This window comes from Coregonus clupeaformis, chromosome 19, assembly GCF_020615455.1.
Source record: "Coregonus clupeaformis isolate EN_2021a chromosome 19, ASM2061545v1, whole genome shotgun sequence".
NCBI classification, from domain to species: Eukaryota; Metazoa; Chordata; class Actinopteri; order Salmoniformes; family Salmonidae; genus Coregonus; species Coregonus clupeaformis.
The window spans coordinates 47,152,489-47,168,915 of NC_059210.1; the positions used below are offsets into that span (position 1 = coordinate 47,152,489).

At 43.8% G+C, this 16,427-nt stretch overlaps 2 protein-coding genes across 2 annotated transcripts; both read right to left on the reverse strand.

Annotated features, from left to right (window-relative positions):
* Nucleotides 1-1,178: 1,178 nt before the first annotated feature.
* Nucleotides 1,179-5,106, reverse strand: LOC121531414 (fibrinogen alpha chain-like). Its single transcript, XM_041836653.1, has 2 exons — nt 3,872-5,106; nt 1,179-2,298 (listed from the first exon to the last, which is right to left on the reverse strand). Exons 1-2 carry the CDS (start codon nt 5,097-5,099, stop codon nt 1,589-1,591), a joined length of 1,938 nt encoding a protein of 645 aa, XP_041692587.1. The 5' UTR covers nt 5,100-5,106; the 3' UTR covers nt 1,179-1,588.
* A 1,943-nt stretch (nt 5,107-7,049) lies between these two features.
* Nucleotides 7,050-7,403, reverse strand: LOC121531217 (fibroleukin-like; the record flags this gene model as incomplete). Its single annotated transcript, XM_041836472.1, has 1 exon — nt 7,050-7,403. A coding segment is annotated over exon 1 (354 nt), but the record flags the coding sequence as incomplete, so codon positions are not given.
* Between the last annotated feature and the right edge of the window lie 9,024 nt (nt 7,404-16,427).

A 16,427-nucleotide genomic window follows, 5' to 3' on the forward strand; every position in this document is an offset into this window, starting at 1 on the left:
AGACCATCGCCAAGCAGCTTGGTGAGAAGGTGACAACAGTTGGTGCGATTATTTGCAAATGGAAGAAACACAAAAGAACTGTCAATCTCCCTCGGCCTGGGGCTCCTTGCAAGATCTCACCTCGTGGAGTTGCAATGATCATGAGAACGGTGAGGAATCAGCCCAGAACTACACGGGAGGATCTTGTCAATGATCTCAAGGCAGCTGGGACCATAGTCACCAAGAAAACAATTGGTAACACACTACGCCGTGATGGACTGAAATCCTGCAGCGCCCGCAAGGTCCCCCTGCTCAAGAAAGCACATATACATGCCCGTCTGAAGTTTGCCAATGAACATCTGAATGATTCAGAGGAGAACTGGGTGAAAGTGTTTTGGTCAGATGAGACCAAAATCGAGCTCTTTAGCATCAACTCAACTCGCCATGTTTGGAGGAGGAGGAATGCTGCCTATGACCCCAAGAACACCATCCCCACCTTCAAACATGGAGGTGGAAACATTATGCTTTGGGGGTGTTTTTCTGCTAAGGGGACAGGACAACTTCACCGCATCAAAGGGACGATGGACGGGGCCATGTACTGTCTTATCTTGGTTGAGAACCTCCTTCCCTCAGCCAGGGCATTGAAAATGGGTATTCCAGCATGACAATGACCCAAAACACACGGCCAAGGCAACAAAGGAGTGGCTCAAGAAGAAGCACATTAAGGTCCTGGAGTGGCCTAGCCAGTCTCCAGACCTTAATCCCATAGAAAATCTGTGGAGGGAGCTGAAGGTTCGAGTTGCCAAACGTCAGCCTCGAAACCTTAATGACTTGGAGAAGATCTGCAAAGAGGAGTGGGACAAAATCCCTCCTGAGATGTGTGCAAACCTGGTGGCCAACTACAAGAAACGTCTGACCTCTGTGATTGCCAACAAGGGTTTTGCCACCAAGTACTAAGTCGTGTTTTGCAGAGGGGTCAAATACTTATTTCCCTCATTAAAATGCTAATCAATTTATAACATTTTTGACATGCGTTTTTCTGGATTTTTTTGTTGTTATTCTGACTCTCACTGTTCAAATAAACCTACCATTAAAATTATAGACTGATAATTTCTTTGTCAGTGGGCAAACGTACAAAATCAGCAGGGGATCAAATACTTTTTTCCCTCAATGTATGTGTTACCACTTTGGAGTTTTGTACTAAGATTTTAGAAAATTCACCACATACTTGTGAAAATAGCACCAAAGCGATTGAAAAATACTGTATCAAGAAATCAAGATGTAGGGGTTGACCCACCTGAATCAGAGATATAATATTTCAAAGAGTAAATAAGAGACAATATATTCAAACTGCTTGTTAAACAACAGCCATTATAAACACCCAAAATATGAAACAGCAGTACAATCTGAATGTCTCCATTTTCATATCAAACAGTGCTCCTCCAAAAAAATACATTTTTAATATTGAGCATTTATTCACTTTTTTCCTGTTTTTGTCGCGGACCCATTGAATTGAATTGAAATTGCTGAGGCCTTATAGGGTTTCCCGGCCCCCCTGTTTGAGAATTACAACAGCTGAGTACGCCAAATGAAGAGCCAGCCGTCTAGCTCACTTTGCATAGCCTCTTGGCCTGATCATCATTCTGACAGTCATGAAAGATTGTCTGTCATTTGTCGGGTAGTACTCTGTAGATATGTTATGCCACGTCCCCCAGTAGATCCCGTTCCGCACCCCTTTGTACTTTCCCACATAATATCTCCCATTGAGATTGGCAGCCATGCAGGCATCAAACCACCAGCCTGAGCCATAGTAGGCCCCACAGTTCCCTGAAGGGTAGCGGTCATAGTCCCTGTCAGGAGTCGTAAAGAACCTGTTGTTGTGGTCGTAACTCTTGCTGAATTGAAGTGCATCTCCCGCCGTGCCCGAGTACCCACCCACAGACAGGCGGTACCGCAGCCGCTCGCCAGCCACACGGAAGAGCCTGTACTCTGCGTACTCCCTCGCTCTGTTAAAGTCCTCCAGCTCCACCCTGAGGACCATCTCCCTGTGTCGAGTCAGGAGGTGGATGTGGTCGTTGCCCAGCCAGAACTCCCCAGCCCTCAGGTTACCGAAGCCCGTCCGGTATTCAGCCCAGGTCCGATTGAAGTTCACACTGCCGTCCTGACGGAGCTGAATGACGGTCCACCCTCCGCCATGAGACTCCATGTCACAGAACACTGCGATGGTTCCGTTCTTAGGGTCAGGGGTCACTTGGTAGACCCCGCTGTTCCTCTCCCCCTTGGCCATGTGGTCAGAGCAGTCTCTGGGTGCCATGGTAACTGTTGAGTGGAAGGAAAGTGGAATGAGAAAATAAGATTAGAGTAGTCTGTCATCCTTTCTGACAAAAAGGTGCCTTGGCGTGTAATACAAACAGAAATGTTCTTACTGTAGGCCTACAGAGACTAACCTGGTTCATTTCCTCCAGTCAATGACCAAAAGCGCCCTCTTTGGCCTCATGGGTGGAACGTTATTAATATTTAAAAAACTAGATGAAAATGCTGTGTTTCTATGTCAAACAGTTTTGTTGTATTTCAGTCTTCTGTGATGTATATAAAGTGTAATATTGGGATGAAAACTCAAAATGGAATACATTTCAACTCTATATCTGACATGGTACAGGCATCTTCTTTTTTTTAAGCCCATAACCTTGTGTGTGAGGTGTATACTTTCGTTTAAAAGTAGATTTGTTTAAGACTACAAATAATCACTCTGTATGACCCTGATTTAGCCCACTGCAGTAAAATGTTGAATAAATGAAAACATTTAATATTTCGCACATTTGAAACTATACACACAAGACTAGAATAGGATTGTATCATGCTGAAATAGTTAGGATTTCTCTGTCACCATAAATTACAAGTCTAGGAATCAGGCATGTCCCTTGGACTTGTTAAGAGAACAAACCTACAGATTTAAGTTAAATGTCAATTATAGTTGTTAAGTCTGTAAGAAATCAGGTGATTGGCTTAAAGTGGCCTCGTACATTAACAGAAGCTAGCATTAGCTTTGTGTGACACTTCATGCATTATTTGATAGATGTGCCACTCAGCACTAACAATGTGTGTTTAAGCTGACTATGACCTCAAAGGACGCTCTGCACAGCTGTCCCTTGATCCCTACTTAAGCCACACACACTCACAGACACGCACATGCTCATACATATAAAGATGATGATCTCAAACCTTCGCCACATTGTAATTGGCTCATTAAACATCACCTTAGGTCGCTTGGACTTTAAAGTTAAACATTTTATTTTTTCAAGAACAACATTGTTCAATATATTTTACAGTCACAATTTCCATTGTTATCTGCCATAACTTAGCCTACACTCTTTTTCTCTTTCTCCAACCTCATTTTCACTGGGCTTTGAAGGGTCAACCAGGAAGAACAAAATGGTAAACAAGGAAAACACCATTAATATTTAACAGCCCTTGTTGTTCAAAAGGTATTGAATACCTTTGCAATGATTGTCAATAAAAGTTTATAATTTCTCTTAACTGCTGAGAATAGGAATAGGGTTTTTGTATACAGTATTCTGAATTTGTAATCGTCATATCTGTATAGCACGATTCTATAAAGTTTACAAAAAAATGTAATCAAACTATGAATAAGTCAACACATTTGGTATCTACTATAGCCTACCTGGTAACAAATGGTACATAATATGGCTTGATTCAGTGAACCCTTAAGAAAGTTTGAGTTTGAGTTTATTTTTATTTTTACAGGGACAGTGCACATTAATCAAAGTTAAGTTCAATCTAAACTGTATGTAATTATCAATTACAATGTAATTATCATAATTCCATTTAAATAGCAGACAATAGCAGGTAAAGTAAAATTGATTTATCTTACCTCCTGATGAAATCTGTGCAAGGCTTTGAGGCTGGTTCCCTGTTCTGTCAGTCTTGCTGCCTACCTGGTCCTTCTCCATGAGCAGGTTTAGCCCAGGACGGACCTTTGGGTGCCCTCTTTGTAAAACCTTTGGCCCCCCACTTGTGTCCTTTGTGTCATTCAGACTAGCAGATACCCGGCTGGTCTTCACACGAAGTTCTCTCACACTGGGGGTGGAAGACCCAGGTATGGGGCTGGGGGTAGTGGACTCAGGGTTGGTGGTAGTAGGACTATGGGTAGAGTTGGCCAATGGAATGGGTTTAGTAGTGGTAGTTTTGGGGCTACGGCTTATGCTAGTCTGTTGGCTTGAGCTGGTCTTACATTTTAGACTGGCGAACGTGGTGGTCATTGTGCCAGGGCTAATGGTTGTTTTCCAGCTAGTGTTAAATATGTTTTTTGAGCTAGAGCTGAGGGTAGTTTGTTGGTTAGGTCTTGTAGTTCTTGAGCCAGGGCTTGTGGTCATTTGTGGGCTGGGGTCAGTCATGGTCCTTTGGCTTGAGCTAGTAGATGTCTTGGTGCTAGGTGTGGGGGAAGTGGTCCTTCGACCTTGGGTGGTGGTTTTGGGCCAGAGCTTTGGAGCAGTTCTGGGCTTCAGGACAGGTTTAAGCTTTGGTCCAGGTCTTGGACCTGGAATAGGCCTTGGGCCTGGTTTGGGCTTTTGGTCTGGTTTGGGTTTTAGCCTGGGTTTGGGCTTAATGCTAAGTCTGGGGATTGTTGAGCTGGGTTCAGGATGTTGTGCAGACTTTGTCTCAGGACTTATGCTGGTACTGGTGGTCCTTGAGCTGAGGCTAGTGAAGCTGGTCATTGAGCTGGGGCTAGTGGTGGTTTTGGTTGCTGGAGTATGGCTTAGTGTGATGATACTTGAGCTGAAAGAGCCTGACCGGATCCTTGAACTGGTGATCTTTGAGCTAGAGCTAGTGGTGGTTGTGATTGCTGGAGATTGACTTGGTGTGGTTCTGCTGAGACTGCCTGGACTGGGGGTAAAGCTAATCCCAGGGCTGGAGCTGGTAGTCCTGGAGCTTGGACTGGTGGTCTTTGGGCTAAGGTTAGAGGTGGTGGCTGGAGTTGAACCAGTTCTGGGATTGGTCTCTGGAATGGAGCTGGAGGAGCCAGTTGGTCTTGATGGTCTGAGCTTCAGGACAGGCTTTGGTTTTGGTCCAGGTTTGGGTCTGGGGCCTGGAATAGGCATTGTGCCTGGTTTTGGCTTTAGGCCAGGTCTGGGGGTCCACCAGGACCCAATTCTGGAGCTTGGACTGGTGGTCCTTTGGCTAGGTCTAGCGGTGGTTGTAGTTCCTGGAGTTGGGCTACTGCTAGTGCTGGCCCCAGGGCTGGAACTAGTGGTCCTGTAGCTTGAGCTGGTAATCTTTGAGCTAGGACTTGTGGTGGTGGCTGAAGAGTGTCCCGGCATGGTGCTGATTTGGCTGGTATTTGTCTTAGTGGACTGTAGACTGGGTCTTGTAAAGCTGATCCCAGGGCTAAGACTACAGGTGGTGGTTGAAGTTGAGCCAGTTCTGAGAGTGATCTTAGAGTTGAAGCTGGAGGAGCTGGTTGGGTTGGGTGGGCTTGTCTTTAGGACAGGCTTTTGTTTTGGTCCAGGTTTAGGTCTTAGGGCTGGAATAGGCTTTTGGCCTGGTTTAGTCCTTGTCCATGCAGGGCTGGAGCTGATGGTGGTGGTCCATGAGCTGAGGCTAGTGAAGCTGGTCGTTGAACTGGAGGAGCTAGTCGAGCTGGGTGGTCTGGGCTTAAGTCTGGGTCTGATGGCCTGGTTAGCTTGGTTGGGCTTGTGCTTCTGGACAGGTCTGTTTCTTGGGCTAGTAGTCATTTTTGATGAGCTGATGGTTGTTTGGTTTGCGCTTGTTGTGATACTTGGGCTGGTTCTGGCAGTCCTGTAGCTGGTGCCTGAACTTGGGGTTGTGATGGGGTCAGACCTGGTGGCTCCCTGGCGAGGTAAAGAGGAGATGGTCCTTTGACTGGAGCTTGTGTTAAGGCTTGAGCTTGTTATTGTGCTGGAGATGGAAGAAGATCTGGGGCTAGAGGTTGAGCTGGAGGAAGGACATGGAATATATCCACGGCTGGTGTCTGAGCTAGATCCTGGGCTGGGATTGGTGCCAGGTCCTGAGATGGAGTTGGATGTTTGGTCTGGTCCTGAGGAGTCAGGTCTGGGGATTGAGTCATGTTTAAAACCAGTGCTTGGGCTAGGTGAGGTCGTGTCCTGATCATCACTTGACCCATCTGTCATCACCGCCCCTATGCTTTCGCTCTGCACACTTTGGACTGTTTTTTCTACCTCTTTCTCTATCTTCTTCCTTGTCTCTTCTCGATCACTCTCTTTCTTTTCTTCTATTTGTCCATTGCTCTGGGTTTGCTTCTCTCTCTTTTTCTCCTTCTGCCATTCTTTCTCTCCTTGGGTCTTTTTCTCCTTATTTTTCTCCTTCCCTTGCCAAGGATGTTGACTCTTCGTCTCCTTCTCTATCTTCCCCTCCCTCTCCCTCTCTGTCACCACCGGATGTTCTTCCTTCTCCTGGATCTCTTCTCTATTTCCCCTCCCTCTCTCCTCCTCCTTCTTTCTACCCCCCTCACACATTTTCTCAGTCTCCAGCTCCTTCTTCCTTACCTTATCCCCCTGACTCTCCTTCTCAGTTTGCATCTTTGTTTCCCATAACCTCTCTCTTTCATTTTCACTCCCCCTGTCTTTCTCTATCTCACCTCCTCTCCCCCTCTCCCCTTCTAAAATTCTCTCTTTCTCCATCTCTGTCTCCCTTCCCTCCTCTTCCTCTCTCTTGGTCTCGTCCTTTATTTTTCTCTCCCTCACTATCTCCCATTGCCTGTTTCCCTCCCTATCGCTCTCCTTTTCCCTTTCCCACTCGCTCTCACACCCTTTCTCCCGTTCTCTCTTTCTCTCCTCTACAATATTTATCTCATTTTCCATGGCCCTTTCTTCCACTCCGTCTCTCTCTTCCACAATTTTTCTCTCCCTTGCCCCCTCTCCCTCCTCCTCCTTCTCCATCTCCATCTTCCTTTCTCTGTCCCCTTGTCTCTCCGTCTTCTTCTCCCCCTCCTTCTCCCCCTCTTTCTCATTCTCCCTCTCTCTGTCTCCCAATCTCACCTTCTCATTCTCTTCTTTCTCCTTCTCCCTCTTTCTGTCCCCCAATCTCTCTCGCTCCCTCTCCCTCTGGCTCATCTTGCACTCCATGCAGGCTCTCTTCAGCTGCTCCACAGTCTCCTTTAGCCTTTGCACCTCCTTCACCGTCCTCTCCAACTCCCTGAGCTGCCAGGGCAGCATGATGTCCAGCGGTGGCAGGATAAATCGGTAGGGGCATGCGTCCTCTTCTATCCCCTCTCCCCCACACTTCCCTGCAGGCTTTAGAGTTACCAGGCAGCTCCCAGATTCTGTACCCCACTGGAAGGTTCCCTCGCTGGGGTTTGCATAGTTCCCAGGGGTCATGGAGATGGCCAGCAGGGTTCCGCACATGCAAAGCACAGCTAACCTCATCGCTATCCTGAGTTAGAAGAATGATGAGAGAAGAGAGGGTGAGAGGGTGAAAGACCCACCTCGGTGTGTGGGAAGCTGTGACAGAGAGAGGGAGGGAGGAAAGGAGGGGAAGAAGGAGGAGGGGGCTGAGGGACTTCTTAAGAGTGGTGTCTGCATGTGTGAGAGGGATGGAGAAAGAGAGAGAGAGAAAAAAGGAATGGACATCAGGGATAAATAATTGGGCGTCCACTTCAAGGGGGTATCCATGTCTGTGAGAGAGACAGGAAAAGAGAAGGGAAAGAGAGAGAATTGGGGGATTAAAGTAGTCTTTGGTTGCTTCAGCATGTCACTAAAAGAGTTAACAGGTACAGAGCTAAATCGGTCCTAAATAGAACAAGGCACGGAAAAGCTTCAAAAGTGAAAGGCATTATTACAGCATATTGTAATCCTATTATTCTTTTCCACATTGTCTTTAACCTAATCAAAACATCTAATGAGGGCCATTCGCAATGCATTCTCACTCCATGCTGTAATGATAAGCACACATTGTTTTCTCTCCTTGTATATCACTACCGTGAATATGCATGTGTGTGACAGCTGCTTTAGCAGGCATTTACCCATGCTTCCTGACAATAGGGCCGACACACATGTGAATGACAGATGAGACAGGTCCAAATATGCATTTGAAGCACAACTTCGTCAGACCCTGGGCTGTAGACAAATGTTTGTTGCATTACTGTTCATACACACTGTATCTCATATCTTTCTGGCTTGGGTTCTTTCTGGCTTCGGTTCTCTCTGGCTTAAAAGGCATAACAGGCAATAATTTATCTTCACATATTTATCTCAGAGGGTTTGTGGTTGCTAAATACAGTGTATGGGTAATGAATTGTCTTAGTTAGAGATGTGGGTTGTAGGCCATTTATACACATTCTATTCATGGAAATAAAATATTTTTACTGCCTTTGGAATGTGAAACAGAATACTGTACTGTTTAAAAATTATCATTGAAAAACAATACAATTTGGGCCGGTTTCCTCATCCCAGATTAAGCCTATTTTGGAAGATTCAACATTGAGCTTTTTAGTCCAGGAGTAGGTTTCACCTGGATCTGAGAGACCGGCCCGTTCGGTAGAGTTTCACCATATTTAAAGTCCCCTGGTGACAACACAACAATTACTTTGTATCTCCCTCTCTGCTCTCACTGACCTCTGCTATGCTATTTGATGCTGGAGAGTATGCTTCTCAGATGTGTTTCAGCAAAGACAACCAGAAGTTGTATTTTCCTTTTGTTTGACAGGGTGTGGAGAGAGAAAGTGAGGGATGGAGGGAAAAGAGCAGGAGCATCTAAGGATATCACAGGCTCATGGGTCAAATAATAGTGATGCATTAATGTCTTAAAAAACATCATTTTTTGGTGGTGTCACTGTGTCTTGCCATGTAATCAACTTCCAATCCTATTTATCACTTATTATAGTGATTGAATGCAACAAAAGGATTTGAACCATTGCACTACAGCACACTCCTCCCTGCAGTGGTGTAAAATACTTAAGTCAAAATATTTTAAAGTACTACTTAAGTAGTTTTTTGGGGTATCTGTACTTTACTTTACTATTTATATTTTTGACAACTTTTACTTTTACTACACTACATTCCTAAAGAAAATAATGTACTTTTTACTCCATACATTTTCCCTGACACCCAAAAGTACTTGTTACATTTCGAATGCTTAGCAGGACAGGAAAATGATCCAATTCACGCACTAGGAGAACATCCCTGGTCATTCCTACTGCCTCTGATCTGGCAGACTCACTAAACACATATGCTTCGTTTGTAAATTATGTCTGAGTGTTGGAGTGTGCCCTTAGCTATACGTAAATAAAACAAAAGCAAGAACATGGTGCCGTCTGGTTTGCTTAATGTAAGGAATGTGAAATTATTTATACTTTTACTTTTGATACTTAAGTATATTTTAGCAATAACATTTACTTTCGATACTTACATTACCAGTCAAAAGTTTGGACACACATACTCATTCAAGGGTTTTGCTTTATTTTTACTATTTTCTACATTGTAGAATAATAGTGAAGACATCAAAACTATGAAATAACACATATGTAATCATGTAGTAACCAGAAAGTGTTAAACAAATCAAAATATATGTTATATTTTAGATTCTTCAAATAGCCACCCTTTGCCTTGATGACAGCTTTGCACACTCTTGGCATTCTCTCAACTAGCTTCACTTGGAATGCTTTTCCAACAGTCTTGAAGGAGTTCCCACATATGCTAAGCACTTGTTGGCTGCTTTTCCTTCACTCTGCGGTCCAACTCATCCCAAACCATCTCAATTGGGTTGAGGTCGGGTGATTGTGGAGGCCAGGTCATCTGATGCAGTACTCCATCACTCTCCTTCTTGGTCAAATAGCCCTTACACAGCCTGGAGGTGTGTTGGGTCATTGTCCTGTTGAAAAACAAATGATAGTCCCACTAAGTGCAAACCAGATGGGATGGTGTATCGTTGCAGAATGCTGTGGTATCCATGCTGGTTAAGTGTGCCTTGAATTCTAAATAAATCACAGACAGTGTCACCAGCAAAGCACCCCCACACCATCACACCTCCTCCTCCATGCTTCACGATGGGAACCACACATTCAGACATCATCCATTCACCTACTCTGCGTCTCACAAAGACCCGGCGGTTGAAACCAAAAATCTAAAATTTGGACTCATCAGACCAAAGGACAGATTTCCACCAGTCTAATGTCCATTGCTCGTGTTTCTTGGCCGAAGCAAGTCTCTTCTTCTTATTGGTGTCCTTTAGTAGTGGTTTCTTTGCAGCAATTCGACCATGAAGGCCTGATTCACGCAGTGTCCTCTGAACAGTTGATGTTGAGATGTGTCTGTTACTTGAACTCTGTGAAGCATTTATTTGGGCTGCAATTTCTGAGGCTGGTAACTCTAATGAACTTATCCTCTGCAGCAGAGGTAACTCTGGGTCTTCCTTTCTTGTGGCGGTCCTCATGAGAGCCAGTTTCATCATAGCGCTTGATGGTTTTTGCGACGGCACTTGAAGAATCTTTCAAAGTTCTTGACATTTGCGGATTGACTGACCTTCATGTCTTGAAGTAATGATGGACTGTCATTTCTCTTTCCTTATTTGAGCTGTTCTTGCCATAATATGGACCTGATTGGCTAAAATGCATTAAGAAGGAAAGAAATTCCACAAATTAACTTTTAACAAGGCACACCTGTTAATTGAAATGCATTCCAGGTGACTACCTCATGAAGCTGGTTGAGAGAATGCCAAGCGTGTGCAAAGCTGTCATCAAGGCAAAGGGTGGCTACTTTGAAGAATCTCAAATATATTTTGATTTGTTTAACACTTTTTTGGTTACTAAATGATTCCATATGTGTTATTTCATAGTTTTGATGTCTTCACTATTACAATGTAGAAAATATTTAAAATAAAGAAAAACCCTGGAATGAGTAGGTGTGTCCAAACTTTTGACTGGAACTGTAAGTAACACTTTTAGTAGTGTTTTACTGGGTGACTTTCACCTTTACTTGAGTCATTTTCTATTAAGGTGTCTTTACTTTTTTAACAATCGGGTACTTTTTCCCACCACTGCCTTCCTGTCAAATAAAGGTTTAGTCATCTTCACTGAGGCTGTAGTACATTTCAAATACACACTTATAGAGTACAGGGATGCTACAATGTTACTGCTTGCTGTTGGTTTTAGATTTGGCCGCATTCTCTCTTTCAAAGTGGCTATGACAAGGACACAAACCAGGACCAGTTATCCTGCCACCACTTAGCTGAAAAGCTAAAAGCAAATCCACCCGTCTCTCAAGATTGGTGTGAGAGAACTGTTTACACTCTAGCCATCTTGTCTCAAGAGGACCACAATGGAAATAAGTCCCAGACTTTATTGTGTGTTATCCTCGATGATTTTACTAATGTGCATGTATGGCTTTTTCAAGTTTGATGTGTGCTTGTTTTTTTAAATGGTCAAATTAATAAACAAATAAACAAAGCCCTATGTACTAACCCTAATCCCTTGACTGATGGGTATTCATTTAACAACCAAGAACAGGCCATTTATAGCACAACCTGGTATAAACCCACAATGCCTACGTAGTTGAAGAATGAAGTTGTCCCCAAGACAATAGACTAGACTCCCACCCAATGGCTCAGGTTAGGATTTGGGTAAGTGAAAGCTGATCTTCTAGATCTGTGCCTAAGGACGATTTCTACCAAGAGCGATGGCACTACACTGCACAGCCAATTTCCTTTATCTTTTTTTTTTATACCCAGGCCATTAATACCCTCTGCTGTGGCTGTAGCCATGTATGGTCAGGAGGGTTTTTTTCTCTTCAGGGTGCCCTCTCTCTGAACACAGTGTTTTGAATTCCCCTGGTAAGCTGGCTTGGCCCACTCTCTGTCCTGGGTTGTGTAAGCACTACACAGCACTGTAGTCTTTCCATAAACCGGCTAAAATAAACATCTGACCATCAGTGAGGCTTCACTGCCTAGACTAGACTAATAGATCAGGCCTCCTGGCAGGCCTCCCCATCTCTATCCACTCTGGACAGAGAAGTGACTGTCGTCTGGCCTGTATGTCTGTATGTGTGTAAGTGCCCTATTCCTGACTGAGCTGAAGTCACATATCTGTCTGTGACGCCATGCCACTTCCCTGTAATGCCATACCTCCTGGTAGGCCACTCCAACTCTATAGAGAGAAGTGGTAGTTATGTCGGCTCTATGCTCAAGTTTCCTTAGCAAACCAACCAGTCTCATCTGTCTGGCAGGGATGTAGCTCAGTTGGTAGAGCATGGCGTTTGCAACGCCAGGGTTGTGGGTTCGATTCCCACGGGGGGCCAGTATAAAAAATAATGTATGCACTCACTAACTGTAAGTCGCTCTGGATAAGAGCGTCTGCTAAATGACTAAAAATGTAAATGTCTGTGACGCCATGCCAGTCCCCTGTAATGCAGCACTTGACCTGTGGATCTGATAGCATAAACACAGTAATATAATGAAGCATTAGGCATGTCATTGCCATGAGGTTATGTTCAGTCTAGAAACTGTAGTTGAGGCTGATCAGCTGAGTTATGGCTAGATAGGACAAGGTGAGGTTATGTGCTCTGACAGGAGCTGTCAACTAATTACTATAACAGTATCCACAAACCACACACACACAATCACTAATTAATGAATTAATATCTTCCCCAGCCTCTGTCACGGTCAACCCTCTGTACATATTGTAACTGATAGATTCCTGCTCCTCAATGTGAAAGTTTTCCACTTATTCATTGGTCAGTCGCCAGATTTTTTTTTCCAATGAGAAAGAGAGGACCTAGAGTCCCACACATCTGGGCTGGATTTCCTACACAGCGTCAAAAACAGATAACGTCAGGTCATTTTTGTTTCCGTTTCAAGAGCCTGGACCTCATTAAGACGTTGTTTGAAAATTCTTTCTAAGATTCCCTGAGTCGATGCGGGGTTTCGAAAACGTGCTTTAAAAGGGGAGTGGGTTGTTTGGTTCTAACACCTCTCACCCAGGGGATTCTGGGGAGCTTCAAGGTAGGACTGGACTGGACTGACTCTCAACCATCCACACAATCTTTATAAAACAAAGTTTATATTTTTCAGCATTGGGTCAATTCCATTTCAATATCAGTCAATTCAGGAAGTATTCTGAAATTTCAATTCCAATAATCTTCAATGCTTTTCAATGAGGAAAATTTGGAATTTAAATTGGAATCTGGTTTACTTTCTGAATTGACTTGAATTTAAATGGAATTGACCCTAACCCTGATATTTTTCACCTGAAGGAGAAGTTGTGGTGTACTGGAAAACATTGTGTTTGTACCTTTATGTTTCCCAGCAAATTTACAATGGGACATTCTATATTTATAATCCTCATATTGTGTCCTGAGGGACCACTATATTGTATAACTGTTATTGTTTAACTGTGCATTTCTCCATTTAGTTCCATAGTGCATGCAGGGCCGTAACCGGGATTTGAGTTTTAGTGAGGTCCGGAAGGGACATTTCTTGAAAGTTGAAGCTCATTTATTGCATTTCTATACAATAAAAAAACGTTACAATGCTATATGGAGAACAACAAAAACAAGCAAAAATTACGCCAGCCATTATCACCTCATTCACCTCAGTCGCTCTACAAACACATAGCCTATTAGCTATACAATTGTAATGTTATACCCTTGAAACTAAAACACATTATATTTTTAGAACTGTATTGTTTGCATTTTAATGTAGGCCTATAGGGAAGATAGGCCATGTGGTGATGTTCATATTGAAACATTTTAAAGTTCCAACTTGTTTGATAAGATTAGTACATATTTTCTTGGGGGACCCCACTGTGCCTCTCTCTCTGCTAGCTTCATCTCTCTCTGTGTATCTCCTTTGCTTCCTCCTGCATGCATTGCAGCCTGCCTCAGCCTCACCCCTGAGTGCTACATCATTGGCTGTCTCAGTTGCCTACTCTCTGCAAAGGGAATGCATTCAACTGAAATGTGTCTTCAGCATTTAACCCAACCCCTCTGAATCAGAGAGGTGCGAGGGGCTGCCTCAATCGACATCCACATCATCAGCGGCCGGGGGTTAACTGCCTTGCTCAGGGGTAGCTTGTCAGCTCAGGGATTTGATCCAGCAACCTTTCGGTTACTGGTCTAATGCTCCTACCCGCCAGGCTACCTGCCGCAAAGTTATAATGAGAACTTTGTAGTGTATTTTCTGCTCCTGCTGAGGTAGGCTCCGTTTAATGTTAACTTCTTACTTCATCCTTCTTGCTGGCTAAATAATACTAGCCAGAGCCCTTCAACGTTACTGCAATAGAAGTCTCTGTCGGCAGCTAGCCACCTGACTGACTGACATATCTGACATAAGCAACTATTTACCAGTTGTGCACTCTCAGAGTCGTTTTTTGTTTGTTTGGGGGATGTCTGTAGACACTGCAGGTGGTCGTGGGACAGGTGGCCGGCATCCCTCGGCCTGTGCTGCGAGAGGGTGGAGTTAGCCATTTGAGAGAGTGGTGAATGTGCTGCTAGTAGAATTCTTCACAGGTCCACCCGAACCCAAATACCCGAGGCCTGACCCGCGACCCGAGCGGGTCCAAAATTCAAACTTTTTCCTTGGGTCCAGGTCGGGTCCTGTTTGATTGTCATTGGGTCTCTGGTCTGTGTAACTACAGCTGAGAGACCCAAGCAGACCCGAATGGACCCAACCACGGCCCTGCATAGCCTGTAGCATATTTATTTTACGGTGAATTTATTGAATTATAGAAGGTCTAGCCAACATATAAAATACCTATTCAGAAGAGCAAATTATATTTTTTTCTCTCAGGTACAATCGGGTTTGGTCTAGACCCGGACCCATTAGGGTATGGGTCGGGTCTAGGTCTGATTGACGTCGGGTCCATTTGGGTTCGGGTCTGATTGTTCTCGGGTCCGGGTCCCCTTTAAAAAATATATATTGGGTCCGTTCGGGTCCGGGTCTGATTGTCCTCTGGTCCGTTCAGGTCCAGGTCCAGCTTTTTGGACCTGAGAAGACCTCTAGCTGCTAGGGCTAGGCAAATCTGGCAGGAAAATTATAACTCAGTCAGAGCAAGAATATAAGCGTTCTGAGCTTTGATCAGTGCTGGGAGCAATATTTAGATGTTGACCCCGTAATTTGTTTTCTTTATTGTGTACAAGATATATATTTGTATTATTACATTTTTCAAATTATAAATATTTTTCTTAGTCTGGATCATTTGACCCCTATGGTGCTTCTCAATAGTCTGACATCTTCCTCTCCTTGTCTCCTTATATTCGTATCTATCTCCATCTGCATAGATGTCTTCCATATGTTTTTAGATCAGCGCAGGAGAGGAGAGGAGAGGATGAGGAGAGGATGAGGAGAGGAGGACACTTCAGACAATTAACACACACCCTTAAGACCACTGATGGGTGTGTGGATGGAGAGTGTGTGTGAGGGTCAAAAGGGAGTTACTGACTCTTCCTAGTGAGTCATCACTGTATCCATTGTAACCCACTCACTCAGTGTCATTTTTCTATCCAACATACACTCACGAACAATTTAGGGCCTGAGAAATAAACAATCTCTGTTAGAGTAATCCACTGTCAGGATTTAACTATGCTGTGTTTTCTCTATACTCTCCATTCGTTCTAATGGATTTTGAGCCCTATACTTGAACGTTGCATTAGAAGGAGGGAGTGGTATTCAACTGGATTCCTTTCCCGAGTGTGCACTTGAACAGAATTATTTAGAAGTGGTATAGTTTGCATATTTTCACTGTGTTTATTTGTTGATGTATGTTACCGCTCATATAAAACAAACTTCACTTTTTCAGATTAGCAGTGCATTACTGGAAACGTTTGAACGCTGTTTACAGCACTTTATTTTTTTTCTGTAACTGAGACAGAAGAGATGTAATATAAATAATCAATAAAAGTGAAGAAAAAAGGGCTGCCTCCCCTCCTTGTTCGGGCAGGCTTCGGCGTTCGTCGTCACCGGAGTACTAACCACTGCCGCCCCAATCATCATCACAATTGTTTTGTCTCGTTATCACACACATCTGGTTCTAATCCCCTAATTAGTCCATGTACAAGTGTTCCCTCTGCCCCCTTGTCCTTGTGGGTGATTGTTTATTGTGAAGCGCGTGTATTTTTTGTTCGACGGGAGTATTTTTTTTTCCCTGTGTACCTTGTATTTTCCAGTGCACCTGTTTTGTGCCCTGGAGTGTGTTTGACGCAGTTCTGCATAAACCTGTATTTTGCGGATTAAAGCCTGTTATTCTGTGATTTACCCTCCTGCGCCTGACTCCTTCAACACCACCTTATCAAACTGAGTCATGTTTTGGAATGACATCTCTCTCTTCCTCACACTATTTGGGTTTTTACTAGATCTATGAAAACAGCAGAGGGTTTTAAGTGTTGAGTAAGTTAGAATTTTGTCCAGAAATGTACCCAAATTTCTATGTACATAGTTTATGATTAGTGAATGCCATAATGTAG